Below are 16,347 nucleotides of genomic sequence, written 5' to 3'. Positions count from 1 at the left end.
CCCCTCGGCACCTACTCACAAAGGGGTGGAACTAGGTCTTTCCTGCTTTTAAGGTTTAAAACGGAGTCGAGATCAACTCTGTCATACTGTGTCACGTTAAAAAGGTGCGAGCCTTTAGTTCTGTTCTGCAAATCACCTAAGGAGGAGCGGGCTGAGTTCCCCAGCCGAGGGAGATGGGTTAACACCAGCGCCGCAGATCGATGCTCGCACCATCCAAACGTCGAGCTGATCCCAGTTCTGCTCCCTTCTTCACCAAAAGGGAGGGGCGAACCCAAGTTCTGCTCTCTACGTCACCGAAGGAGGCCGGAGCCATTTTGAACCCTGTGACCCTAGTATTTGCTCTCTTGCCGAGCTCTTCGCCGTCTTTTCCGATCTCGGCCAATCAGGGGTGAAAGAAACTGCCCAATCAGCCTAGAGAGACCACAGCCGGAGGACCCGGATGAGGCCGAGCCAAGGCCTTTGAACCCCAAACCCCGCCAATCGTAGAGCAGTCACCATGGCGACAAGACAGAGGTGAAGGGGTGGGACCAGAGAAAGCTTAACCCTCACAGGATTGGCTCACCCCTTCCCGCCGCCTGCTGCGCACGCGCATTTCACCTAACCACCATTTTTCCATCGAGTTCCGGCCAATCAAGTGCTTTGGAGCCCTACGCTCCAAAGTCCAATAGGAATCCGGACATTCTCTGAAAGGGGAAGTGAAGGAAAGAAAGGGGGCTTGTAATAGGCGAGGCCTGATGTAGTCCCGAGCCAATTGCTTCTGGCCTTTGGTTATGACTGGCAGCTAATCAGACGAATAAATCTCTCCCTGGTCGGGCGACGGGACGGATCGAATTGTTACCAATCCCATCGCATTGCATACTGACTGAGACTGTATCAGCCAATAATCATTGTGCAAGGGCCGGACTGCGCGAACCTTACCCCTACCCTCTGGACCAATCATTTCTTTTGAACTGTGTGATTGTCAGTCATTCAGGCCAATAATGCTTAGAAAACCTTGAAGCCCGCCCAACGATCGCGGGCTGGAGGCGGTTTCTCGTTGTTGGGGCGTGTGTGTGTGTGTGTGTGTGTGTGTGTGTGTGTGTGTGTGTGTGTTTGGGGGGGGATTAAGGGGTACGTGAAGGCGAAATAGAACCGGCCATGGCAGCAGCAGAGGAGGAGGACGGGGGCCCCGAAGGGCCAAACCGCGAGCGGGGCGGGGCGGGCGCGACCTTCGAATGTAATATATGTTTGGAGACTGCTCGGGAAGCTGTGGTCAGTGTGTGTGGCCACCTGTACTGGTGAGAATCCGGGAGGGGGAGAAAAGAAGTTGGGCTCACCTCCTTACTGCGGGGGCTGGGGGCGGACTGGCATGCAATCATATAGATAATCGGAGGGCACATCCCCATCGCTGAGGCCCGAGGAGGGGACTTACGTCTCTTTGGGTATGTGTGGGCGAGAGGGTCATGTCTATACAGAGGAGACCCGTGGGACGGAGAGTCATAGGAACGAGGAGCTGAGGGGTATGGTGTGTTAAGAGGAAGTGGGGCGGGGCGGGAGCACAGCACATCTGTACAGGTGAGACCCGAGCCACCTTACCCCAGAAAGTGAGGGATCTTAGCTGTACAGGTGTTAACAGATTAGACTCAAAGGTTAGGGGAGGCACGCCTTATTAGTTGAGTAGGGGAGACCTAGGGAATCTGGGATCACAATCAGATGAGATATTGGTAGGGAGTGGTATGACAAACCTGAGGACAAGGGCACTGAAGGGGCAACCCAGAGAAGTTAAAGGATGGTGGAAATAGGGACTTTATTGAGCGAAGAAGAGAGGAAAAGGAGTAGTGGGGGCAGGTGCTAGTAAAGGGGGTTTGGTTTGGGACTGATAGGGGCAAGGGTGGGGCTTGGGCTGAAAGAGGAGATCTGGAAAGCCCTGGTTGAAGAAACCTGAAAACTTAAGTCGAAAGGCAGAGAAGGGAGGGGATGGGTGTGTGAGTGTGTGTGTGTGTGTGTGTGCACGTGCGCGTGTGTGTTGGGGAAGAGAAGAGGGTTGAGCATGTTGGGGATAGATGCTGCTTTACATGTTGTAAGATCAGAGAAGAGGGAAGGCCAAATTGGCTGGCTTGGTAGAGGTTGTCACAACTATGAAAAGAAACAGTAGGTAATACCTGGGAAGAGGGGGTGAGGTCGGACTCTGTGAGGTCGGGTCCGTGTCTGTCTTTTCTGTAGCTAGTTTGACCTTCTTTTTTTCCCTCCATCCAGTTGGCCCTGTCTTCATCAGGTGCGTACTCAGAGGAGAGGAAGAGGGAAATGGGGAGGTCTGAGGAGTTGAAAGACCCTGCTGTGAACTGGCAACCACTTCATTTTCTCCCTCAGTGGCTGGAGACGCGACCAGAGCGGCAAGAGTGCCCAGTGTGTAAAGCTGGGATCAGCAGAGAAAAAGTGGTCCCTCTTTATGGGCGAGGGAGCCAGAAGCCCCAGGACCCCAGGTGAGAGAGAGGGGGTGGTGCTGACGGAAGATGGAGGGCTTCTGCCCCAGGGAGTGGGGCGTGGAAGGGGGAGAGGACGTTCTTGTGGCTAGCCCCTCTCCTATTCTTCAGATTGAAAACTCCACCCCGCCCCCAGGGCCAGCGACCAGCTCCGGAGAGCAGAGGGGTGAGTCTTGTCCAATTGTGTTCCTTCCTTGTCAAAGACCCTGCCCAGTTCTCCTCTGACTTTCTCCACCTCCCTAGGGATTCCAGTCATTTGGCGATACCGGGGGCTTTCACTTCTCATTTGGTGTTGGTGCTTTTCCCTTTGGCTTTTTCACCACTGTCTTCAACACCCATGAGCCGTTCCGTCGGGGTACAGGTAAGAGCCTTCCCTCAGCTCAGGCCCCTCCCCAACCCAGGAGTGGATGCTTCTTCCACAGCTTTCCTCTCTCCTACAGGTGTGGATCTGGGACAGGGTCACCCGGCCTCCAGCTGGCAGGACTCCCTCTTCCTGTTTCTCGCCATCTTCTTCTTTTTCTGGCTGCTCAGTATTTGATCTTTGTCTCCCTCCTGCCCACCTCCAGCCAGAGGAGAATCAGTATTGGGGGTCCTTGCTGACCCTTCCTTACTCCTGGCCCCTCCTCCCCAGCTCCTCCATTTCTAACGGCTAAGGCCAACCCTGGCCACTTTCTAGGAGGGTGTGGGGAGGAGTGACATCTGTGCAGAGAATAGGAGAACCTTCTGCTCTGAACTCACTGAGGAGCGTCGTAACTCCCAACTCTGGTACAGGAGGACAGAGAAAAGAGAATGTCTGTTTCTTCTCTCTCCTGATCCTTTGCTTTCCCCCACATTTATTGATTTGATATTGAAAGATGGGCAAGGCTCCCTCTGACTCTCCCCTACTTTTCCCCTGTTAATTTAACTTAATTTCTCTCTCCCCAGTGTCTAATATGGGTTCTGACTCTTAAGTGCTTTCTTCCCCTCACTACCTCCTTTATTATAAATTCAATAAACAAGGTGAGATATATTGATGGGAGCTCTGCCCACCTTTGTCCTTACCTCCTTCCTTCCAGGACAGGAGCATCTTCTCCCCAACTTGAGTAAATATCTGTGTGGTGTGGGGAGGTGTGAGGGTGAGCCCCTCTTCTTCAAGGCTCTCAAGGATTCAGGGGGTGAGGGTGTCTCTCTCTCTCTCTCTCTCACACACACACACACGTGCACGAGAGCAAACGGGCGAGGTGTTTACTTATCACTATGGGAGGCTCTGGTTGTGGAAGCAAGTTTGGTGAGGTGGGGTACAGGTTATACAGGGGAGAACTGCTCTGGGGCCAGAATGGAGCAGGGGGAAGAGAAAAGGGGGCTGATAGATGGGGTCTAGCTGTGTGCCCCTCAAGGCCGTGCTGCGCTGCTCTCAGCTGCTTCTGGCTCCTCTGGCTGATTCAGCTCTGCGCACTCCTCCTCCTCCTCCTGGTTTTCTGGGGCCTTCCTGGGGAGGGGGATTGGGGAGAATTCTGCACATGGTTTCTAGCACTCCACGATTCCTCCCACACACCCCTCCTTGCTGCCTGGAGGTCCCAAGCCTGAGGGGTTTGGCTTTCTTCACTCACCTCTCCTCTCTTCCACGTCGCTGTCTCCGCCACTTGATGGCCCCAATGAGCAGGGCGGCTATCCCCAGGCCTCCCAGGATCCCCAGGACCAGGGCTACAGTTCCCAGTTCCTGCCCTTCCACAGAGCCTGTAGAGAGATGGGGAGAAGTGAGGGCCCCCACCTCTCACCATTCCTTTCTTGTCGACCACCCATCCCCCAGTCACGTTGGGGCCATCTGCTTCCAACCCCTCACCTGCGATCGGCCCCTCCTCTGCTTCTGAAAGACAAAGTCAGAGCGAGTTAGAAGGGAAGGTCTCAGTTTGAGAGAAGGCTATTCAGTGGGAGCCCTGATGGAGTCTTTCCCTTTTTTTCAGTTCAGAGGAGAGAGGGGACCGGCTGGGCTGCTCTCTTGGGAGGGTTTGGGTGGGGCAGAGGAGGCCTGGATGGGGTGCACTGGGGAGGGGTGGGGTGGTTCTTGGGGACAGGGCCAGGATGGGCTAGGGAACTGAAGTCTACACTGTCCCTTAACCCAGCCCCAGGATCCCTGGGGTTTGGAGAGAGGTCTCCTCACCGACGATGACATGGACGGCAGGGCTTTCCTGGGGCCCATGGCTGGGATGGGTGGCGATGCAGCTATAGGTTCCCTGGTCCTCACGCTGCACCTCATGCAGGAGCAGCACAGGGCTGGGGGGAAGGTGCAGGGGCGTGCCCTGGGGGGAGCAGGGGGGCAGAGACTAGTACAACATCTCCACACATCCCACACGCCTGTCTGTCTTCGCACCCGCAGATAGTCGGTCGTCTTCCCCAGCTCCTTGCCTGCCTCTCCATGGGCCTCCTGTTCTAGTTGCCAGTGATGTGTCTGTCTACTTCCCGGCCCCCTCTCCAAGTCACTCACATCCTTGATCCAGTGGATTTGAAGGGAGGACTGGGTAGGGGTTTCACAGGTCAGGGTCATGGTACCACCGAGAACTACTTTCCCACCTTCTGGCTGTACCATCACTTGGACCTCCGGAGGCACAGGCTCTGGGGCAGAGGGCATGAAGTTGAGAGTTAGACCTGTGTGTGGTCCCAGTGGCCGTGGGCTTAACTCTTCCCTCTCTGAGGGCCTCCACTCACCCCAGACTCTGAGCTGGATGGGGGCCGTGTGTAGGGCTCGATGCCGGGGAAGTCCAGGGCTGAAGCTACAGGAGAAGGTGGGGTGGGGAGCTCCTCCCCAGGCTGGGGTCACCGTCAACTCCGACTGGAGTGTGAAAAGCCCTGTCTCAGGGTGTCTCCTGGTCTCTTCCTGCACAGACACTCCTATGGCGGGGAGGACAAGGCAAGATATCCTGGGGTGGGTGTGGGAGAGGGATCAGAAAGAAAGCAGCTGGCAGGGGGGACTTTGGGACTTACCGTTGCCATCAGGTATGAGGGGTTTCCCGTCTGAGTGCCAATTAAGAGTCCCTGCAGGATAGCCCCCCTCGGACACACATGTCCCCACCTGGGGAAAGAGTGACCTTCATCATCTTTGAAAATAAGAGACTACACACACACACACACACACACACACACACACACACACACACACACAACACACACACACAACACACACACACACAACACACACACACACAGCTGGGGAAAGAGTGACCTTCATCATTGAAAATAAGAGACTACACACACACACACACACACACACACACACACACACACAGCTTACACCCCCTTCCTCTTCTCAGGGCTGCTTTCTACTGCCCCCCTTTTCTTCCACTACCTTACTGGGGACACCAGCCATGAGTTCAGAGGCAGGATCGACAATTTCTGGCTTCCCCGGAATCTCTGAGGGAGGGAAAGTTTCAGTCAGAGGCTGCAGCTTTGAAGACTGTCACGCATGGGTATGGGATCTGGGGCCGCTGAAGTCACAGGTTCTCACACACCAGGGCCAAGGAGTCAAGGGCTGGGGTTGAAGGATTTTCCTTAGATGAGAGGTGGGCCATGGAGAAGGCCCTGGAACTCTTACGGTAGACTCGGACTTGGTAGGCAGACCTCGTCTCCTTTCCATTCCTGCTTGTTGCCCGGCACTGGAAAGTCCCCTCATCCTGGATCCCTACTGCCGGCAGGAGGAGGGAGCCATTGGGGAGCACTCGAGCTACGCTATCCCAGGAGCCTCCCTGGGGAGACAGGACCTTCCAAGCTTCTGTCCGACCTGTGTTCTGGGGACAGAGGAGAGGGGCCTGAACAGTGCAAGTCCTTTGGGAAAGGACTCATGAGACGGGGAGGTGGGGAAGCGAATCGTTCCTGGTCTCTGGGATTGGGGAGGCTGTGGCAGGAGCCCTGCTTACCAGTTTCCATTCCAGCTGTTGGGGTGGTTTCTTGGGGGCCCCCCTACAGTTCAGCACCAGTGGCTTCCCAATCCGGGCTGTGATGTTTCGGCCGCCTACTGCTGCCCCTGGGAGACGGTACAGTGGTGGAGGGGTAGGAAGGCAAGGCAGGGGGGGCTAGACTAGGACAAGGTGGGGGAGGGAGCTTGAAAAGCAGTGCCTGGGTTCCAGGAAAGTTCTGGGCAGATTTGGGGAGGGGGATGAATTGCTTTCTGTGGGGAGGGTTGGTGTGTTGGGGGGGGGAGTGGCTCACCCCACAGACTGAGGACCAGCACCCAGGCTCCCGCTGCTGCCCCTGCTGCCATCCTGCTTCCTCCCCAGGCTCCTGGCTCTGTCTGCCGGGCACTGCTGTGGCCAGCGCCCTAGCCCTAGGTGGGGCTTGCACCCTCTCCCCTACCCCCATCTTCCCATCCTCTCCCGCCACAGGGAATGCTAGGAATTCATGCTTCTTGGACAAGAGTCCTTCAGGTACGAGGAGAAACAATTATCACCCCACCCTTAGGCACTGCCAGTCTCTCTGGGCACAGCCACATCCTTGGGGGCAGGGAGTGGACCTCCTAGGATCTGTCATTACTCACGGCCCCCAACTCATTCCATCAGTTCACTGAGGGCTTGCCTGGTGGATGACTGGAGCCTCATACTGCTAAGGTCAGGTTGGGCAACAGGGTTCAGGCCTGGCTGTCGTCCTTGGGGAGGGTTTCAGATGAACCCTGGAGCCTGGGTGGTGAGGGCAAGGCTGGGAGGAGTCGGGGGAAACACCTGTTTGGGGCTTTATGAGAGATTTTATTCTGGGGTTTCTCATGTTTTTGAAAATAATGCTCCACTAAACCCAGGGAAAAAAGAAATTTCTTTATTTAAAACTGTTTTTTTTTTTTCTTTTTTTTCTGTGAAACTACAAGTTTACAAGTGAGGAGAGAACTGCCCCCGGCCCATGCCTCCCGCCCACCACCCATCACACATCTAATCTGCTCCCCTCCAGTCCTGTCTGGACCTTTGACAGGAGAGGTTCCCCACTATGACAGTCGTATAAAATCCTGAGGATGTTTGAGGGGCTCAGATGGTGGGGTTCTGGCCAAGGATGGGACATCGGTGATTTCACTTTCCCCCATACCTGGCTTTTTGCAACCTCCCTCCTCTCTCTCCCCACCCTCTTGATTTTGGACTGAGAAAAAAAAAAATGCCTCATTTCTGGGGAAATTGAGGGAGATTCATATACAAGCACCCCAACCCACATTTAACATATTTGGCAATAACCCCTTTCCCATTCTTCCTCCTCCAATCTGCAAATAGTAGTTTAAAAAGAAGATTTAAAGACATGTCACTCACAGGGGAAGGTGGCACTTCCTCAAAACTACTGAGTCCAGCCCTGCCCAAGGGTTGCGTGCGTGCGTGCGTGCGTGCGTATGTGTAGGGTGAGGGGGATACGTCAGCAGAGCAAGCCCCTGACTACCTCCACGCCAAACACAGCAGAGAGCAGCCTGCATAAGCAAAGAGCACATAAGTGATTTCGGGGGGAGGGGGCAGGCTTGGTGCCCTGCTAAACACACTTTCTGATGGACAGGACTGGAGCCAGGTAGGCCTCTTTACAAGTTTGTTCCCCTTTCTCTTATGACCCCTTTGGCTATCACCCCTAACGTGGGAAAGCAAGAAATTAAAAAAAAAATCAATATATTTATAAAAACATCTACTTCCCCAAACTAAAAATTAAGAACCGATAACAGCAACAAAAAATTTATAAAGTACAAATGGATCCCAGGGTTTCGTTTGTTTCCTTTAAAAAAAAAACAAAAAACAGTCAACCCCAAAGCCCAGTCAACAATTCCCTAAAGTAGCAGAAACTCCCTCCGAGGTAGATATCTGAGTCAGACACTCTCGTCCACCGAGCGATTCTATTGGTTTAAGATGAGCTGCGTATGAGGTAATAAAGCCATCTGGAGGGGCAGGGGGTGGGGAGGCACAGGGTTCATGGCCCATGTCCTCTGTCCAGAAGTTGTGTCCCCAGTTTTGGCATCTCTGGTCAGGCAGGGCTGGCTTCTCCACAGATTCCAGAGCAGATAAGTGGGGTGGGGAGGGGCAGTGAGGGAGCCCAGAGAAAGAGACAGAAACGGAATATAGTATGGCAGGTAGAACAAAGGGAAAGCGATCTGAACAACAGGATTCTGGGTGTGTGGTCTGTGTGTGAGAGAGAGGGAGAGGAAAAAAAGACTGAAAAGAAAAGGGGAGAGAGACCCCACTCTCCCCTCAGGGGCCCCCATTCTCCCTGCCACGTAGTCAGCACCGCCAGCGCTGGAGAGTCTGGTCAGGGAAGGGAGGACCCCATTGGCCCTTCTCTGTCTTGTGCTTCTCCTGTGTCTGGGGTTTGTCCTCTGGATGCCTGTGTCCTCTTCAAGAGTTGCCTTGTGGGCCCCCACCCCTGTGGCCCTGAGGGGCAAGATCAGTTGGAAGTGTCAGAGTGAACGCTCCCTGGTCCCTCTGTGGGAGAGGTCACTGAGGACGGGGTGACTGCCTCCTGCCAGCCACCATTTGCCTGGAAAAAGAGAGAGTCGGTTGGGGCAGGGCAGTCCGGTGTGGGAGACAGCGCTGCCAGGGGAAAGGCCATCCTGTCTGGGTGAGAGGTGGACAAAGGAAGCATCAGGTGTCCACTCACCCTCATTTCCCGAGGGCTGTACATCTGGCCTCCCCCAAGGTTATCCCCGTAGCCCCCTGGCCCCATTGAGTGTCGGAGTGATTCCACCTGCAGGCAGCAAAGAAGGGCATGGCACAGTGAGGAGTCTCGTACCCTGAAGAGAGGGAAACCAAGTTTGGGGAAGCCTTACTTGAGGGGAGGTGGACCACCTGACCTGGGAAGCAGAGTAGGAATCTCCGTTGAGCCCGGGCATCCCCAGAAACATGTCTCCAGATCCTGAGAGATTGAAAGAGCCGCCAGAGCCTTGGGGGAGCAGAGAGGGGAATTAGGGAAGAGTCTAACAGAGCCTGTTATGGCAGACAGGAAACACCACAGTTCTGTTTCCAAAAAGCCCTCTGAACTAGTTTGGGGGTGTGCCACTGTACGCAACTTATCCCTAAGACATTGCAACACTCAGAGAAGCAGGCCGTGTCTGGGCCTCCCCCTTCCTCCCTGGCCACTTGCTGGAAGACAGGCAGAAGTAACTTCACTGGGGTGCCCTTTGTCCCCTGACATCTCTACCCCATCTCAGCTGGGTCCCTCTCACCCCAAAAGGCCCGCTCTCTGCTGTGATCCTGCCTAGATAGGAAGTATGAACAAAGGCAGGAAGTGTGCAAGATAGCCAGCCAAGCTGGCAGCGGGGGTCCACCTGCAGAGGAAGGGGGTGTCGGGGAGCTGGTGCGGCTGTGGCCTCCCTGGGTGACTGACACGGCGGTCTTGACGGCATAGATGTTTGCCTCCTCTTGGAACTTTCCAATATTTTTCTTATAGCGAATCCGCTTGTTGCCAAACCAGTTGGAGACCTGTGGGGTGTGGAGCAGAAAGGAGGGTCGGGTGCAGACCTTTCTTCTTGTAAGCCCCTCAGTCAGTACAATCAGAGAGCTTTTAACCTGAAAACTACTCCCCCACCCCGAGCCTCCCCAATACCTGAGAGACAGTGATTCCACACTTCTTGGCAAGCTCCTCCTTAGCCTCCTCACTAGGATATGGATTACTCAGGTGGGAGTAGAAATACTCGTTGAGGACCTCAGTAGCCTGTTTGCTGAAGTTGCGGCGTTTTCGTCTGCAGAGGAGAGAGATTGGTGGTGAAGAGGCCGGCTGTCCTGGCAGGGCCTCCATCTTGCACCACTCTAGAGGGTGCCACTGCCACGGAGTATCATGTTGTGTAACGTGGTGGCCCAGAGGCTTGGAGAAGAGTGGGAAGGAGCCCCACCTCGCATCCAAGAAGCGGGAACGCAGGATCATGACAGCCTCACAGGTGCTCTGCTTGAGCTGCATCTGGATGGCGCTGAACTTCCGATGGATGATGCTCACCATGCGCTCCATCTCCTTGGGTGCCACAGGCCGAGTGCGGCTCTGCTCCCTCAGCAGGTTCATGACGTGGGTCGTGAACTCGTTACATGCCTGCAGCGGGGGCCAGTGGCTGTGAGGAGGGGCCCTCTGGCCTTGGGATGCCCCGCAAGAGCCTCTCCTCTCACCCACTCCAGCCTGGTCTCCTCACCTGCTCATACTTCTCCAGCTCTGAGTGGTAGATGTGGCGGATCTGGGCAAGTTTGCTGCGATAGTCGGAGTGTTCGATGGAGTTGTCAGGGGACACGCCGCCCCCGGAGGCTGCAGCGGCTGCAGCTGCTGCCGCTGAGCCCCCCCCTTTCTCAGGCCCAGCCACACCCTCCGCCAGAAGCATGTTGTCCAGGCGCATCAGCTGTGGGTCCACCGGCTCCTCCTCTTGGGAGCTTCGAATGCTGAGGCCTAGCATGCAGGCGAGTGAACTTAGGGACCCAGGGAACCCACAGCCAGCGCTCAGCCCTCCTGTTGTCTCCTGGAGACCCAAGTTTCCAGGCTTCAGTTCCCTCCCCAATTCCCCTTAGCAACTTCCCTAACCCCTACTGTCCTCAGGGCCCCAAGATGTCAAACTCTTGGCCTGAGTCCTATAAAGAACAGGGTTCAGTCCTCAGAGGTGAGGAATCAGTGGGGGACCCACATACCGGTTTTCTCCTTGATTTCACACAGGACACTAAAGAGAGCAGGCTTCATGCGGTGGCAGTTAAGGGCGTGTTTCCTAGGGAGGAAGGGGAAAGAACAGTTGAGGAGCTACAGGAACAGAGGCAGGGCAGGGTGGTGGGGGGGGACCATGAGGGTGAGGGGGAGCCTGGGAACAAGAACGGAGGTAGAAAGTGGGGGTGAGGACAGGACGGAGTTGTGGGGGGATTCTTGGGGAGAGATCGGCTCCTGGAATGTGGAGATGTGGTGAAGCTGCTTGGCTTTAGGAAGATGAAGGGAAGGTGCGGGCAGCAAGATAAAGGCACCGTGGGCATGCACGGGGCTGTGGGAAACGGGCCTAGAGGGGGATAGAAGGGGAATTTGGGGGTGACTGCCGACATGAGGGTGACTAGGTAGATTTCAGAGGAAAAGAGATGGAGATTGTGAGAAGAGTCAGAGTTTGAGGTGCCAGAGAAGGGGCGGGGGAGTTCAATACAGAGATGTATGGAGGGTCCTGGGACTGAGCAAGGCAGGAGGCTCTGAAACTCCTAGTGTCTGGCTGAGCAGGGGCCAAGGGCTGGATGAGGACCCTTGGAGGCTGGACCATGGTGGAGAGGACTGGTAGGAGCTTTGGGGAGGGCTGAGGGCTGGAGGGGATGGGGGTGGGCTGGGGGGAGAGTTAAGAAGACAGCATAGCAGTTTCTTAGTCTGAGAGCCAGAACCAGGCTCTGGAGGTGGAAGGATGTTCCAGGGGAGTATGGGGGGGGTGTCAGTGAAAGGTGGGGGGGGCGGTGAGACCACCCTGGGCTTCCCTCTTTGAAGGTTTCAGGGTCTGGTGGAGAAGGGAGGTTTGAGAGGGATGGCTTATCTTGGGGCTCCCAGGAGTAAGGAGAGAAGAGAGCTGTAGGATCCTGGAGAGGATCCTGGAGTGGGGGGTGGGGGTGGGGACTCCCAGAAGATTCAGAGCTTGTGAATGGGGCTTCAGCTGGGTCTGTGTAGGGTCCCGGGGTGGGGGCACTCACTTGGCCTGGGCCTCGTCCAGGCTCTGGTCGGTGATGGTCATTATCTGCTGCAGAATGTCCCCGATGTCTTGCTTCCCTCGGCCTCCCGGGACCCCCCCGCTACCCCCACCGGGGTCTCCGCCGCCGGGAGGCTCGCCAGGGCCCCCAGGCTCCCCACCCACCAATCCCAGGCCCCCCCGGCCTCCGCCTGGAGGGGGCGGCCCCAGCAGCCGCTCGTCCATAGTTGGGGGGGGGCCCTGAGGCCCCCTCCCTGCTCCGCCCCTCCCCCCGCCTGGTTACTTCCCCCCCCAAACTCGGTGGGGCCGCTGGTCCCTCCGCCCCAACCCCCACCCGTTTTCCCCCTCCCGACTCCCCCGGAGGTTCACCCTGGCCCTGAAGGGAGACCTGGGGTACCGGCTGGGCCCCCCACAGGAGACCCCGGCCCCCGGCGGCGGAGAAAATGGAGCCGGAGAGAGAGAGGAGGCCCAAGCGGGGGTGTGTGTGAGAGAGAGAGGGAGGAGGGAGGAGGGAGAAGGGGGGGAGCGAGGAGGGAGCCTGGGGGAGGGGAGCCGGGGAGGAAGAGGAGGGGAGAAGAGAGGAGGAACAGGGAGGAGCTGGGGGCGGAGAGAGACACAGAAACAGAGGAACTGGGACCGAGTGGAGGAGGGGAGAGGGAAGAGGGGACGAGGGGAGGAGACTAGACCTTCGGGGAAAATACGCGAAGGCCCCGGGGCTGCGTGTCGTCGGCCTGGGAAGCGGGGCCTTGTTGGGGCTAGGGGGCCGCCAGCTGGGTTCCGAATTAGGGATCTAGGTGTTGTGGGCTCTGGCCGCTAGAATGCCTGGGTTCACAGACAGCTCAGTTCATATTTCTTGTCCTAATGACTCCCCTCCCTGTTCTACTTAATTAAAACCAGGAGAGGGGGGCTGGGGGGTATAATTAGGGAGGTCTCCAGCCGTTGCTTAATGAGCCAGTAATTAACCAGCCAGGGAGGGGAGCTGGCCTCTCGCCAGACTAGGGAGAGAGGCGGCCTCTGGCCTCACCTTCCTCCCTCCTTCCTTCGCCCCCCCCCCCCCCCCCCCGCAGCCCCAAACACCAGTCTTCTTCAGTTCGGAGGAGAATTAACATTTATTCATACAACCAAAACATCAGACTCAGAGCAGCAGTGGGGAGGCGGGGGTGGGGGGGGATAGGGGTGGGGGGTGGGCAGTGCTAAGTGTCCATTCACAGCCTGTAGGCCCCTCAGTCCTGGGGCTGGGGGTGCTGGGGGTGGGGTGGGGGAATGATCTCTCTCTTTGCAATGCCCTCTCTCCCTTATTACTGAGAAGGAGAGTGGAATTGTCTGTCAGGCCCTAACCTTGGGAGATTTGCCTTTTTTTGGGAGATGGAGGCCTGAGCCCTCAGATTCTGCCTAGTGGCTAGACCACTGGGGGTGTCTCCACAGCTCAGGACTTACTGCCACTACTTGGGATCAGGGGAGGGGGTGGGGTGTCCCTCAGTGGCTGGGATCCTTTCACTGCTTCAAGCTCCTACATACTGGGGCAGGGAGTTAAATGACCATCCTACTGACTATGCCCAGGGTTTGAGGACTTTCACCACCTCCATTCCCAGGAAAGGTGGATGAGGGTGATGAATATTGAGATTTCTCCTGGGTCCTCCAGTCTCTGGTGTCCCTGCCAAGCAGGAGTTGAGGGCATGCCGTGGGCTGCCCAGCTTTGAGCCCCAGGAGTGCGGAGTGGCTGGTAGGGGCGGGCTCAAGTCTCAGCAGGTATGTGTGGGGGGCCGGGACCTTTGCTCCTCCATTCGACCCCCACCCTGAACTCTCAGCAGCAACTCCAGGAGCTCCTGTCCCCCTGGGGGTAGGGGAGGCTCTGACCGCTGGGCTTCCATCCGCTGGCACTGAAGGAGTGGAGGGAAGGGAGGGTGTTTGTGAGGTTTTAAGAGGAACAGACCTTGAAAGGAGCCAAGGCTGGTGAAGGGGAATAGGGGACACCTGTAATGGGCACGGGGGGACTAGGCCTGGCAGGGGGGCAGGTGCTGGGGAGAAGGGGTAGGGCTCAAAAGACAACAAGGGCCAAGGGACCAGGAAGCCTCAGTCTTGCCTTCTGGGGAGGTGTCTCACCTGGTGACTGAGGATAGTGCTGTAGAGCTGTTCTCTGTCCTCAAGAGGCCGGAGTGGGGCTGGGGCTATGCTTGGGAGGTTCTGGGGGATGTGGAAGGTGGCTCTCTGCTCCTCTAGGCGGCGGGACTGGGCCTCAGCCACCAAATCCAGAAGGAGCTCAGTCTGTAGGGAAAGCAGGGAGGCGGAGCGGGGCCCCAGGGCTGGGGAGAGGAGGGGTAGGGCTCAGAGACCCAGAGAAATCGGCAGACAGGAGGGTTGGTAGTGCAAGGTGATTAGGCACTTGGGGTCAGAGCTGAGGGGGTGTAATGGGGAGTCAGGAGGAGCTGGGGAGAGGGCCCACAATGGAGTGGGCCTTGGTAATGGGATCAGGAAGGACGTGGGCACCAAGGTCAGGGAGCTCCCTGGGCGGGTGAGGGTACCTGTGTGGCGGGTTCCTGGAGGAGGAGGGGATGGAGGAGCAGATCGCCAAGGCCGAGCGGTGGTGTTCACAGGGGGCCAGTCAAGCTCATCCTGATGGGGGCCCTGATCCTGGGAGACATCCGGTCCAATTAGGCAGGGGTGTGGTGGGCAGGGGGCTAGGCCAACAGCCCATTTCCTCTCTCGGTGTGTCTCTGTTCCTGCCTCAGTTTGCCCAAGCCCTTCTAAGTCCCCTGAGTCCCCTGTTACTACGTCGCTGCCCCAGGTCTTCTCACCTCCCTTTCTCCCAGTGTCAGCCTCCCCGACCCGGTGCGCAGCTCACCTGGTCACCTTCCTCTTCTTCCTGGGGTCTCTCGGCCTCCATCCCCTGCGGGGGAGAAACTGATGGGGGGAGGGGTAGCTGGGATTTGGTAGGAGGGCTGGAACCCTAGGTTCCTGAGGGGAGTGGGGGCTGGAAGGGGTGGGGGTGAGCCAGGGGCTAGATGCCTGGGTACTGAGCAGGAAGCTGGGTTCCTGGTCAGCCCCCCCACGGGCCCCGCCCATCCCTGTCAACTTCCTCCAGTTCTCTTTTCCCACCCAAACTGCTTGCTCGACCTCTCTTGCCCCAGGGGAGCACAGAGACTGTGAAAAGCTCTTCCAGCTGCAGTAGTGGAGGGGGTTCATGATGGGGAAGGACTCTTGGCCTTCTCGAGTCTCAGTAGACCCCCAACCCCAGGCTCTGTTCTCTCCATTCCCCTCCTCCCCTTAAGCTCTTTCTGTCAACACAGGAACTAGCTACACAGGAAGTGGTTTTACTCCTCAGAACCCCCCCTCCCACCCCCAGGTCCCTTTCCTAAGAGGACCCCGATGTGGGCCTTGACCCTCCCCTGTGTCCCAGCTTCCCACAGACTTATGGGGACTGGGAGGGGCATGGTTCCAGTGGGAAGCAGAGGACTGAGAACCAGGGATGTTGGGCCCTCAGACATATACATATACCCCTGGCAGCGGCTCCAACACATGGTGAGTATTCAATAAATATGCGTTGAATAGTTATCCCTGCCCTCCAGGTGCTTACTGTCTATTCAGGGTACAAGGTATGTACCAAATGTGAGACGAGGGTCAGGGGAAACTTTCCTCTGGTCATGAATGAAGGATATAGAAATAGAAAAGGGAGACAACCACCTCCGTGGCTTGGTCCCAGTGCTGGTCAGGCTGCCTGGCACCAGGGTGGGAGCAGGACTGAGATATTTTAGGACCTCTAAATGGCAACCTGCCATACTGTGTTTACAGCTGAGTGGCTGGGAGCATGAAATGTGATGAAGAGATCTGGTTCTACCACTTAATGCCTTGAAATCTTGGGCAAATAAAATCTCTGTGCCTCAGTTTCTCAAAGAGTAAAATGGAATTTTGACAGCACCTGCCTTGTAGAGTTGATGTGAGGATTAAATGTGATAAAAGTATTTGGCGTATATTGAATGCTCAATAAATGGTAGTTACTATTGGCTTGAAAGCCAAAATGCCTCATGCCTCCATGTCTCAGGCCCATCACCATTAAGGAGGTATAACCATGTTTCTGAAAGGTGGATAATGTTTGAGACGCTCTCTCCATCTTCCTCAATTTGAGGCTTTAGGAATAACTAAATGCCCTTGGAAGAAGACAAAGGATATGCATGGTCTAGTGTGTGTGTGTGTGTGTGTGTGTGTGTGTGGTTTCTCCCTGGGCTATGAGAGATTCCTGCCTTCAGATGATACTTTAAATTAACACAGTACCCCCAAATCTACTTATTCTTGTTA

At 56.4% G+C, this 16,347-nt stretch overlaps 3 protein-coding genes across 7 annotated transcripts; 1 reads left to right on the top strand and 2 right to left on the bottom strand.

Moving 5' to 3' along the window:
• Positions 1 to 1,083: 1,083 nt before the first annotated feature.
• On the top strand, positions 1,084 to 3,471 carry RNF5 (ring finger protein 5). The gene is made up of 6 exons (XM_028120703.2): positions 1,084 to 1,277; positions 2,236 to 2,254; positions 2,350 to 2,462; positions 2,574 to 2,628; positions 2,706 to 2,823; positions 2,903 to 3,471. Exons 1-6 carry the CDS (start codon positions 1,138 to 1,140, stop codon positions 2,998 to 3,000), a joined length of 543 nt encoding a protein of 180 aa, XP_027976504.1. The 5' UTR covers positions 1,084 to 1,137; the 3' UTR covers positions 3,001 to 3,471.
• A 200-nt stretch (positions 3,472 to 3,671) lies between these two features.
• AGER (advanced glycosylation end-product specific receptor) lies at positions 3,672 to 7,131 on the bottom strand. Of its 2 annotated transcripts, XM_028120706.2 has the most exons (11): positions 6,645 to 7,131; positions 6,353 to 6,459; positions 6,031 to 6,223; positions 5,785 to 5,849; positions 5,424 to 5,511; positions 5,148 to 5,330; positions 4,927 to 5,054; positions 4,603 to 4,741; positions 4,285 to 4,308; positions 4,052 to 4,178; positions 3,672 to 3,930 (listed from the first exon to the last, which is right to left on the bottom strand). In XM_028120706.2, the coding sequence occupies exons 1-11, from the start codon at positions 6,694 to 6,696 to the stop codon at positions 3,834 to 3,836; spliced, it is 1,203 nt and encodes a 400-aa protein (XP_027976507.1). In that variant the 5' UTR covers positions 6,697 to 7,131; the 3' UTR covers positions 3,672 to 3,833. The 2 variants fall into 2 exon arrangements, with proteins under 2 accessions (XP_027976507.1, XP_087880205.1); XM_088024079.1 differs by having other exon boundaries at positions 4,927 to 5,330.
• A 975-nt stretch (positions 7,132 to 8,106) lies between these two features.
• On the bottom strand, positions 8,107 to 15,314 carry PBX2 (PBX homeobox 2). 4 transcript variants are annotated; one of them, XM_088024069.1, is made up of 12 exons: positions 14,897 to 15,314; positions 14,577 to 14,685; positions 14,158 to 14,357; positions 12,059 to 12,105; positions 11,042 to 11,115; positions 10,558 to 10,805; positions 10,270 to 10,460; positions 9,984 to 10,119; positions 9,706 to 9,859; positions 9,232 to 9,320; positions 9,039 to 9,125; positions 8,107 to 8,918 (listed from the first exon to the last, which is right to left on the bottom strand). In XM_088024069.1, exons 1-12 carry the CDS (start codon positions 14,936 to 14,938, stop codon positions 8,826 to 8,828), a joined length of 1,470 nt encoding a protein of 489 aa, XP_087880195.1. In that variant the 5' UTR covers positions 14,939 to 15,314; the 3' UTR covers positions 8,107 to 8,825. The 4 variants fall into 4 exon arrangements, with proteins under 4 accessions (XP_087880195.1, XP_027976503.1, XP_027976502.1 ...); XM_028120702.2 differs by lacking the exons at positions 12,059 to 12,105; positions 14,158 to 14,357; positions 14,897 to 15,314 and having other exon boundaries at positions 14,577 to 14,666; XM_028120701.2 differs by lacking the exons at positions 12,059 to 12,105; positions 14,577 to 14,685; positions 14,897 to 15,314 and having other exon boundaries at positions 14,158 to 14,245.
• Between the last annotated feature and the right edge of the window lie 1,033 nt (positions 15,315 to 16,347).

The sequence above is a fragment of the Eumetopias jubatus genome, unplaced genomic scaffold (assembly GCF_037043125.1).
Source record: "Eumetopias jubatus isolate StellerSeaLion01/CBP00866 unplaced genomic scaffold, mEumJub1_p1.0 scaffold_6, whole genome shotgun sequence".
Taxonomy (NCBI): Eukaryota; Metazoa; Chordata; class Mammalia; order Carnivora; family Otariidae; genus Eumetopias; species Eumetopias jubatus.
The sequence above is the reverse complement of the archived record's forward strand: the minus strand, read 5'-3'. Positions and strand labels throughout refer to the sequence as shown.

Bases quoted from the DNA above. Each gene is read 5' to 3' on its own strand.
- RNF5 (XM_028120703.2), top strand. From the start codon at position 1,138: ATGGCAGCAGCAGAGGAGGAGGACGGGGGCCCCGAAGGGCCAAACCGC. The intron at 2,629-2,705 runs GTGAGTCTTGTC...CCACCTCCCTAG, and splicing joins CAGCTCCGGAGAGCAGAGGG to GGATTCCAGTCATTTGGCGA. The intron at 2,824-2,902 runs GTAAGAGCCTTC...TCTCTCCTACAG, and splicing joins GCCGTTCCGTCGGGGTACAG to GTGTGGATCTGGGACAGGGT.
- AGER (XM_088024079.1), bottom strand. From the start codon at position 6,696: ATGGCAGCAGGGGCAGCAGCGGGAGCCTGGGTGCTGGTCCTCAGTCTG. The intron at 4,742-4,926 runs GTGAGTGACTTG...TGCTCCCCCCAG, and splicing joins AAATCCACTGGATCAAGGAT to GGCACGCCCCTGCACCTTCC. The intron at 3,931-4,051 runs GTGAGTGAAGAA...CCCCCTCCCCAG, and splicing joins CGACGTGGAAGAGAGGAGAG to GAAGGCCCCAGAAAACCAGG.
- PBX2 (XM_088024069.1), bottom strand. From the start codon at position 14,938: ATGGAGGCCGAGAGACCCCAGGAAGAAGAGGAAGGTGACCAG. The intron at 14,358-14,576 runs GTACCCTCACCC...TCCTCTCCCCAG, and splicing joins TCCAGGAACCCGCCACACAG to CCCTGGGGCCCCGCTCCGCC. The intron at 9,126-9,231 runs GTCAGGTGGTCC...TGCTGCCTGCAG, and splicing joins ATTCCTACTCTGCTTCCCAG to GTGGAATCACTCCGACACTC.